Here is a 10,761-nt window from a genome sequence, read left to right as displayed (position 1 = left end):
ATATATATATATATATATATATATATATATATATATATACGTATATATAGTAAATACAACACAAATGATTCTGCACAAAACTCAGTTCAGGATTACTTTTGCAAATTATAGAAAAATGCTATAATAGGAGAATGACACAGCAGATTTTGCAATAGAGCAAGTTCTTCAAGCGTCAAGAAAGCAGCACATGGTGGCTGTAACTCACCTGTGGTGAAGGCCCCGTAGTTTACAGCTTTCTGTAAGCATCATGGTCACCTGTACCTCTGAGGCGTGATCTGCACAGCCAAATGCAAGAACAAAGAGTCAGGGATGTGTGACGCAAACCTGAACAACCCAATCTTGAGGGAAATTTGAGAAAATCAACTGACAGTCTTCTCATCCCTCCACACACCAATCAAAACAAAGTAAACCCTCAAAGATCTGGAAAAAGCCAGATCCTAAATGTCAAGCAGCACTAAAGGATAGAGGAAATATTTGAACATTTAGTCAAATTCATTAGCTATGTTTCCACTCAACTAATTGTGGTATATCGCATAAAAAAAAACGCTGGATGGAAACGCCAAGATGTGCATAAATTCTAAAAATGCGCATTAAAAAAAAAAAACGTATGCACTCAACTAAATAGGATAAATTTCTTATCCGGTAAGAAAACATGCGCATAAACTATGATGGAAACACTTTTACCGAATACATTTTTTAATGCGTATCAAAAAAGGCATGTTAATTTGCGATGGGGCTTTATAAAACTGGACCATCCCAATGGACCGATCTCATTGCACAGCATCTGAAATTCTAGTTTTGTCATTCTAAAATGCTTGAGCTATGTCTCGTCAAAGGGCTTCGTTATAATAAACTCCCAGAACTGTGTTCCCAGACAGCAGGCGAAAATAAGATTTTGTCCGCTTTTCGTCTGCACGCTCTGAAGCTCGTAATTTATTGTATACAAAAATTATTATATACAGTGCCTTCTCTTACTGCAGCAAATGTAATTTTTCTTCGTGATATTTAGCGCAAGTTAATCAGGAAGTGACGATTTTGTCCTCTTCAACTCACTGGATGGAAACGGTGCTTTATTCACAAATGTTTTATGTGATATTCCAATTTTGCCCTTAAATTTAATTCGTAACTTTGGATGGAAACATAGCTACTGTTAAATTAAAAGGATTGTGTCATTATTCCCTTAAACATTTTTCCATGCAATTACAATGAATAGGGACTACAGCTTTCGAAAAGAATGCAAAAAAAGGGTAATAAAAAATGTAGATTTGTTCCTCACACAATGCTTTCCTATGGCATATGAACTACTTTTATGATGCATTTGTCAGCATTTTTGGAGTCACAATACTTTATTTTTAGATTCACCAATTGAGTTCAAAAAAAGAAGAAAGTAAGCCATAGAGGTTTGTAATGAAATGTGGGTGAGCAAAAAAAAAAAAATTTCTGTGAACTATCCATTTAAAAGAACATTAAATCAAGTGAATGCTCTGTTGGATCTTATTTGATCTGTTTTGCCCCATCAGGCAAGTCCTTGCTAGTAAAAGGTGCAAGTAGGTCCTGAACAACCCTCCACCTTGCACTTGAGAAAGTTTGATTACTTTAAAAGCAGCCTAACTCCTTTCAGCCAGTCTCACAGATTGCTGGCTGAGTGAACACATTTAGAATGAGTTCACAGAGGTCTGGTTTTATCTTGGAGCACAGCTTTTGACGGATGCTTGGAGAGTATGTGTGAAGTGTATTGTTTCCTGTCCCTTGGACAAGGGCCGGGGTGGAAACCAAACAGATTGGCACAGCAGAGGCTGGTACAGTGGCATTGTCTGGTGGTTGGCACCAGTCCTGCGCTGGGTAAACAGGGCACAAGGACAAATGAAGGGGTGACCAGTGTGACGGGAAGTGCTTAAGTTTCTCATGGCATTTTCTAGAGAAACTGATAACTGTCATAACTGAAAACTATATTATCAATATTTTAAAACACCCCATTTTCATTACTGTATTATGAACTTTTGAACTTCACAAAGAGGTTCATTATCACAAACAATCCCAAATGATTTTCCTGAGAAAAGAGTTATTTTCAATCATGTTGGGAAAGTTATTTTAAATTTAAAACTCATTTTAGAATATTGTACTCTAGGGACATATCAAATGAGAGTTAAAAAAGAGGATTTACCTTTCACTGCTTTCACAAAGACTTGTTTCTCTTTGCTTGGGTCCTTCTCGTCAAGCAAGACTCCATGAAAAATGCGGCCAAAGGTCCCTGAGGATCAAAAATTTTAAAAAGTCACTTTAGGTAAACAGCCGACATTATGAAAACTCTATCTCAGGTAGGGCTGCACGATAAATCGCATGCGATATTTAACGCGCACGCAGGTGATGGAGATTTACCGCTGATTAGAGAACCGGCTTTACTGATAAGATGCGCGTTAAATATCGCATGCGATTTATCGTGCAGCCCTAATCTCAGGTAATAGAAATCTACACAGACTGAAATACACAGATTGTCTCACATAATGAGAACTTTTTCTATAATAAGTGTTTTTATAATAAGTCTATAATAAGTGTATTATAAGAAATTTTTCTTATAATAATAAGTGCCAACTTTTGCACAGCAGGTCTGAACAGGTATCCTGGATGACCTCCGAGAATAAACATAGCATGGATTTACCAGCAGGCGCAGGACAGTCTCTCACCTTTTCTGCTGTTCTACAGACAGTTGGACATAGCTGCAGTTCCCATAAGCTCAGATGACACCATGTAATGGATCAGTGCATCTTGCAGAGCAGTAGACCTCAGAGTAGGCTGACTTAGGGGTAGTGTTACTAATGCTAGGGGCCAGCACCACATGGTCTACTACTTTTCCCTCTAATCCCCTCTCTTGCTGCCATGCTTGTTATAACATGCCAATTTATCTCAAGCCAGCTTGCTGACGTAGAAGCCTGTTTTAATTCCTGCTTGTAATTACCGCTGAGTTGTCTTTATTTAAATAGGAACATTAATGAATGCAAGCATATCGTGACCAATAGTGTCAAAAGAGCTTTAGGAAAAAGGGTCACAACATTTTTGGAAATAAAGTTATGTAAGGTGTGATAGTGCGCATGTTACTTGTACTGGTAAAAACAAAATGACTGAGCAAAAGAACAACATGTTCCATGGATGGTGTGTTTCTCGGTTGCAATGCAGAACTTGCATCTAACCTTCCAAAAAGTATTATAAGAAATTTTTCTTATAATAATAAGTGCCAACTTTTGCACAGCAGGTCTGAACAGGTATCCTGGATGACCTCCGAGAATAAACATAGCATGGATTTACCAGCAGGCGCAGGACAGTCTCTCACCTTTTCTGCTGTTCTACAGACAGTTGGACATAGCTGCAGTTCCCATAAGCTCAGATGACACCATGTAATGGATCAGTGCATCTTGCAGAGCAGTAGACCTCAGAGTAGGCTGACTTAGGGGTAGTGTTACTAATGCTAGGGGCCAGCACCACATGGTCTACTACTTTTCCCTCTAATCCCCTCTCTTGCTGCCATGCTTGTTATAACATGCCAATTTATCTCAAGCCAGCTTGCTGACGTAGAAGCCTGTTTTAATTCCTGCTTGTAATTACCGCTGAGTTGTCTTTATTTAAATAGGAACATTAATGAATGCAAGCATATCGTGACCAATAGTGTCAAAAGAGCTTTAGGAAAAAGGGTCACAACATTTTTGGAAATAAAGTTATGTAAGGTGTGATAGTGCGCATGTTACTTGTACTGGTAAAAACAAAATGACTGAGCAAAAGAACAACATGTTCCATGGATGGTGTGTTTCTTGGTTGCAATGCAGAACTTGCATCTAACCTTCCAAAAAAAAAAAAAACATACACATTGCATTATACATTATGCAACCAGCTGGGTTCCCGTTTCAATTGCTTTAGGTAGTTTATGATAAACTGGTTAAGTGAAAGGATAACTGCAGTCACACTTGAGACGAGCATGATCATTATGCTGGGCATTGGGGGAAATTCTTGGTAGGAAGACGTCTTTAATGGTTGCTCAAGTTTTGGTCAAGAAACTAAGCACTGAATGTCCTAAGACGCAACATGCACTCTGTTTTACAATGAAAAGGCAAAGTTGCCCAGCTCGGGAATGGCACAGACCTTACATCATTATAGACCTAAAATGTACTCTATCCAAGTACGTGAACACCGATGCAAGATCAATTTGACCTGCATTACTGCGTTCTGAAAAGTTCACGAGTCTGTTAAAGTTAGACATCCCTAGCTCTCCTTGGAGCGTTCAATAGAGAAGTAGCAATGCTGTCATTCAAATGTCATTCATTCAGTTGATTCAGTTCACAGAACACGGTCAATGCCGTGCAATCAACTAGATATCTACGTACTTACAGCTCAATGGAAATGAATTTGAAGTAATATAATGATTATATAGGCTAAGTTTTTATTCTTTTATTTTAAGATTATGAGTGATTATGATAACTTTTACAGTGTAAATTTTGCGTAAATGCATAGAAATTCCTGGGACAAAATACACATTATCATACAATAAATGCGTTAAATTTTTTGTTGGGTGGCAATAAATGTGTTCATGAGATCTGCATGTCATTTGCAGATTCCATGTCCCTGTAATAACACAAAACCCCTCAAAACAGAGAAAAGCATTAGCTTTTCAGCATTCGTTTCATAGTTTCATTAGCATTTGTTTCATAATGTATTGTATTCTAGACAGTAATGAAAACATGAATAATTCTGATATGTCATTCAAAATGGACTTTAAAGCAATGTATTTTCTGGTTTGTTTGTTACTTTTTAATGTTTAATTACACCAGTAAACTTGTTCGTTACTCTTTAGCCTAATAACACCTAAACCTTTTAAAACTGTAGTTTAAAACTAATGATTACATTTATGCAAAGCTGATAGAGTCCCTTGTCATTTATGTTCTCCATTTGAAAATTCAGTCTACGTTTAATATCATTATTGCTGCTTCTGTTATTATTAAGCATGGTTTAAAAAAATTAATAGTTAACGTCAATTTCGTTCCGTGCTTCACTCAAAGCTATCGTATGGTTTTACAAGATGTTTGAACCACTTTTATGATACTTTCAAGTTGCTTATTTTGTCACTTTAGAGCTTGACAGCCCTCATTTCTCATTCACCCTCATTATATGGAAAATGGTAGCAAGGATATTTTCAGAAAATTAACTTTGTGTTGCACAAAAGAAAAGGTAATACGGTTTGGGACAGCAAAAGGATAAACAGATCATTTTTCATTTTTGATTAAAAGGAGCCATGCCCTTGTGCTTTTGGCCTTGGTAGTACTACAAAGCAATTGCAGAAAATGTTTAATAAGTAAAAGAACTTTGAAATTTGCGCTTCGCATAAGGCCATTCAAATACAAATTATTGAGCTGGTCATAAAAAAAACACAAAAGCAAATGGGCCCTTCAAAAAGGATTAATCTGACATTCCCCCAAGTGTCCAATAAAATTGGTTTAATCAGATTAACCAGCTTTAGTTTGCCAAGTCAGCACTTAAAACACAACACAATAACCCTTATAAATAATAAATCAGCTTCATCAAGCTTGTGGGCACACGTACAAAATGAAAGTCTCACTGATGGAAAAAATGATGCTACAGAGGGGAATTACTGCATTGAGATTTTGCAAGAACGCAAGTCAAACAAGGTGGGTTCTTGATGCAGTTTTGTTTATGTTTTATATCTTATGTGACTAATGACATTTGTGTCAACATCTTCTGTGCAAGCCCAGAGCTGTGCTGGCACAAGACCCAGCAGAGAGCTTTTCTGTTTGGACTCCAATTTAGTGCTTGAGTGCAGATTTCCCGCTGGAGCACAGCACTTGTGTGATCCAACAAAATTATTTTGCAGGGGGAAGTGTCTAACCTCAAACTGAGCGGCCAAATGACGCGTTTGTTTGCCATGATGCAATTTCAGCTGAACTGGTCGTTCAAAAGAACCACTATTAGAAAGATGGAGGTCTCAATGGAACTGAGGTGGACAGATTACTAAGTATTGAGTCTTTCAAATGCACAGTATTAACTTGCTGTGGTTTCCATGTGCGTCTAGATACCTTCATGCAAGACGTCTCGGAGTGTGACTCTCTCTCTGGAAATGGCGATGTCTTTGACCTTTGCCTTGGCCTCAAGGAGAGTGACGCTTCTCAAGTCGTTCTTCTCTATCCGCAGCGAGGGATAACCTTCAATCACACACACACAAATGTCACATTAAAATAAGTGTTAACAATTCATATTAGAACTAATTAAAAGGCTATTACAGACAAATCAAAACAAAGACAATTCAGATAATGACAGAGGTTTGCAGTGTTATTTTAACAACTGGAAGTATTTAAACACTTCATCAATGAAGTAAAACCCCAGCTTTGCCAAAGGCAAACACTGCAGTGTCACTCTTGCACAACATGTTTTGGTGTGTAACTGATTTGATCTCACAGTCAATTGTATTAGATGTTTAGAGAAAGCTGAGTGTTTTATTCTGTCATTTAGCTACAGAGTACTTTAAATACACAAGAACATCCCCCCCCCAAAAAAGGTCAAAATGTACTGTGAGCACAAATACCAGTACATAAGGCCGTTTAAATGTGGTTGTGTATCCTGATAAAAACATTGTGTATCCTCATGTGTTGTTTTTAGGTTTACATGTCTGATTGAACAATTTTCCGGTTTATATTCAATACTTCACTGTGCCTTGTGGTAAACATTATCTTAGTGATTATATAAATACAGTTGATTATGAACCCAGAACAAAGTGTAAATATATCACTTTTCACTAACAATACAACTAGCCAGTGTTCTGATTAATTTGGACTACATTTCTCCACTCATACTAAATGTGCATGATGCTGCCCCCAAGTGGTTATTATGGGTAACTAATGTAAAACTGCTAACATTCCTTATAGTCTATTCAAAATATATTAACCCTCTGGGGTCTGAGGTGATTTTGGGGCCCTTGAGATGTTTTGACATGCCCTGACATGTGTGCTTATTTCAGCTACTTATAACATATTGTTAATCAACATGTAATTTTTTTTTGTATTCAGCACAAACTGCTACAATATTTTTTAGAATTTTTTTTAGAAAAAAAAAAAAGATTGTGTGGTTAGTGAGTTTTTGGGGGGGGAAATGTAGCTGAAATAAGGCCATAAAACCCATACTGAATAGTTCTGAATAAGACTTTTGAGTAATCAGTCTTGTAGGCTAGAATATTTACATCAAAATGATCTTAAAAATCTTTTTTTTTTATTTTTTATTTTTTTTTAAGTGAGCTGGTCGTGCGTGCCACTGTCGACCCCAGGGAGTTTTAAAATAGAAAACATTTTTAAATTGTAATAATATTTAACACTTAGTTTCAAAACATTCCAAAATCTTTGTAATGACTTTAAACTTTTCAACAGTAGTGTAGACAAAATGAGAACATGCAAATGAGAACATGTCTTTGCACTTTGCACCACTGTAATAGTGTAAACCAATGAACGAGCTCGGTGAAGACCAGTAAGAACAAAGCAATGGTGATGGTGAAGAAGAAACCAGGTTAAAGGTAGGTGGTTAGTGAACACGATTAAGTCATGATTCCCTGTTGCTCTCTCTATCTGCTTCACAGCAGCAGAACTTACTTTTGGTTTCGTGCGAGGGGGCACCAGGGTGAGGGAAGGAGGCGCCTGCAAGTTGGAGCATGGGTGCAGAGCCAGTATGAGCATCTGATCAAAAAAGGAAGGGGTGGAGGGAGGACAGAGTGAGAGAACAAAAAAAGAAAGATGGAGAGAGGTATATGAAGGATGGATAATTATAGCAGGTAGATGGTGCCTGAGCTATTCCACACACAAGAACAAGAGTGAGACAAGAAAACACATGGTATAAGCATGAAACAGTGCACCAAGCATGTAAGACCACTAGGAGGCGCTAAGCACAATGTGGTGTGCACAGCCTGGGCAAAATCATCAAATCTCCACACTGGTTTATTAAAATTACTTTACAACATAATTGCTTTTGAGGAAGAGTATTCGCTAAAGCTGGCCTTAAACATCGCCCACAACTGTTGACACCAAATGTTTTAAAGTACTTAGCTGCATCTGAAAGCACTTACAGGTGCATCTCAATAAAAGTTCATTTATTTCAGTAATTCAACTCAAATTGTGAAACTCCAGCAAACTCACCAGACCTGAACCCCATAGAGAATCTATGGGGTATTGTCAAGAGGAAAATGAGAAACAAGAGACCAAAAAATGCAGATGAGCTGAAGGCCGCTGTCAAAGAAACCTGGGCTTCCATACCACCTCAGTAGTGCCACAAACTGATCACCTCCATGCTACGCCGAATTGAGGCAGTAATTAAAGCAGAAGGAGACCCTACCAAGTTATTGAGTACATGTACAGTAAATGAACATACTTTCCAGAAGGCCAACAATTCACTAAAAATGTTTTTTTTATTGGTCTTATGGAGTATTCTAATTTGTTGAGATAGTGAGTTGGTGGGTTTTTGTTAAATGTGAGCCAAAATCATCACAATTAAAAGAACCAAAGACTTAAACTGCTTCAGTCTGTGTGCATTGAATTTATTTAATACACGAGTTTCACAATTTGAGTTGAATTACTGAAATAAATGAGCTTTTCCACGACATTCTAATTTATTGAGATGCACCTGTACTATTGAATATGTACCACATCTAATGAAGAACTTACTTCTAGACCATTCTGTATGCATGCATGTATGTATAAAAACAATTCATAACATTCGCAATGCTGGAATTGTTATGCAACCTACATAAGCTATATTTGCTGTCATTTACTAATATAACAAACAACTTCTCTCATGTGGCATAACTTTTTGCCTTCCTTTTTTATGAACGCTGTGTATTTGGACATTTTACTAATTTGACATTGCTTTTTGCATACTGTACAGCAGGGAAGTAGCCATATTTGGATGCATGAAGTGACAACTGTTGGCTAAAATGAAAATGAATTACTTGCCTGAGTCAAGTAATGTTTGTTCTAAAAAAAAAAAAAGTATTGCACCATTTGACATTTCCATATCCAATTAAGAGACAGAGACATTTATTTTGTTACTTAAGTGTCTACATATTTTCTGGGGCCACTGTGAATATAAGACCCATGGGATCTCCTGGCAAACTTCAACTAATAGGAAGTTTAAGGGAGGTTATCAACCCGCCTTTCAGCTCTGCCTGAAAAGCTCTAATTTTAGCCCAATCCAGTCGTTTGAGGGAAAGGAGAAACTCACCCACTATGAAAACAGTGACCATGTTTAAAAAAGCAGAAACTTCCTGTTGATTTGGTCTTATTTGCGTCCCATGTTGGAAAAGGGGTGGAGGTGGTCAACTTCTCGTGGTGGAAAAAAAAAAGACAACAACCTAAGTGTGAAGAAATGACTCTGAAATGGCACTAGTGAATGACAGCAAAGGATTGAGCAAATACTAGGAGACTGACTTTTGTACTATTGTGAGGGGACGTGACGACTTTACAAGTACGATACGCAAGAAACATTTGTACTCATTCCGATCACACAAAAACAATTAATGCTGGAGTCACTGCTGTGCTAAACTTAAGGACAAAAATGTGTGCGCCTGTTTGTACCAACCTTATGATTCCAGTTTAGATAATTTGATCATTTGTTTCCAATTTTCTTATTTATAAAGGAATGCACATTTGGTGTGAACAGGGCAAGACAAGATGCAGCCAGAAGTGTGAAATTTAGCTGTGGGGAGCAAAGCACCCAGCTGGTGTTTATCTACTCTTTGAGCTACTTCTCCTGGTAGAGACGGGTTTCTGACATTTTAAACATGGAAGAGGAGTGCAGATGGTTACGGCAGATGGTTGAGATGTTTGAGAGAGTTGCTGATCTGAGGTCAGGGGTGAGAGACATGGTGTGGTCGTAGTCTTACTGGTGACAGGTGTAGCATTGTTGGGGGTGTCTGCCCTCAGGTACTGGGTGGTCTGGGTGGAAGGCTGAGACAGACCCTGAGAGCTTCCACTGTCGCTGACGCTAAAAGGTTTAGAGAGAAGAAATTAATTACTTTAGGAATTGATATGCACCAATTTGAAAGGTACGTGGGCTTATATTAGGACTTACTATAATAACCTCAAATCATTTTACTAAAACAGACCAGTCTTTCATTTTAAATGGTTTCACAGCCTCTTTTATGATGAACTCATCTGTTTTTTCAGAAGGTGTAGGGTTTTACCTGGCCCTGAACCCCAGTGCATTTAAAAACTAAGTGCTGTGTAATTGTCCCAATTAAAGCCATTAGACTTCAACTCAAAAGGTTAAACACTGAAGCCCCTGGAGAAAAACCTAAAATGCTGCAAGTTTAACCTGCCTCCTGAAACTCATTGAACCTAATCATGATCTAATGTCACAGACTCATCATCATCATCATCATCATTATTAAACAGTTCTGGTTTCTTCTGGTCTACTTCTTGGGCTGTGGAGCAAAAACAATCCACCGGTAGAAAACGGAGTCTGAGCACATTCTTGTTCTGAGGTTGATGTGTTTTAGAAGATAAATGGAGCTCTGTGTCTCTTCTTCTAAATAGCAGCAGATAAAATCTAATCTACCAACCTTATATAATGCTGAAAAAGACAGCTCTTTGTACTGATGCCTAATTCAATTTCAGAAAAGCACAATTAAAATACCCTGGTATGAAATTAGCAGGAGATGAGATTTTTTTCTCTCCCGTCTTCTTTTGATAAACCCACAATGAATAGAAAAAAAGAACCACACAA

The 10,761-nt window shown here is 37.7% G+C and overlaps 1 protein-coding gene across 1 annotated transcript in view; it reads right to left on the bottom strand.

Moving 5' to 3' along the window:
• The window catches only part of LOC107753628 (tyrosine-protein kinase RYK-like), a 57,270-nt gene that overhangs the window by 12,697 nt on the left and 33,812 nt on the right, over positions 1-10,761 (bottom strand). Inside the window, 5 exon segments of the mRNA XM_016569842.1 lie at positions 206-275; positions 2,165-2,251; positions 6,078-6,203; positions 7,638-7,721; positions 9,920-10,020. Of these exon segments, the coding sequence (XP_016425328.1) occupies positions 206-275; positions 2,165-2,251; positions 6,078-6,203; positions 7,638-7,721; positions 9,920-10,020 (468 nt within the window).

Source organism: Sinocyclocheilus rhinocerous, unplaced genomic scaffold (assembly GCF_001515625.1).
Source record: "Sinocyclocheilus rhinocerous isolate Xijiao unplaced genomic scaffold, SAMN03320098_v1.1 scaffold1664, whole genome shotgun sequence".
In the NCBI taxonomy this organism is placed as follows: Eukaryota; Metazoa; Chordata; class Actinopteri; order Cypriniformes; family Cyprinidae; genus Sinocyclocheilus; species Sinocyclocheilus rhinocerous.
Note: the sequence above shows the minus strand (reverse complement) of the source record. Positions and strands in the feature narration are given on the sequence as shown.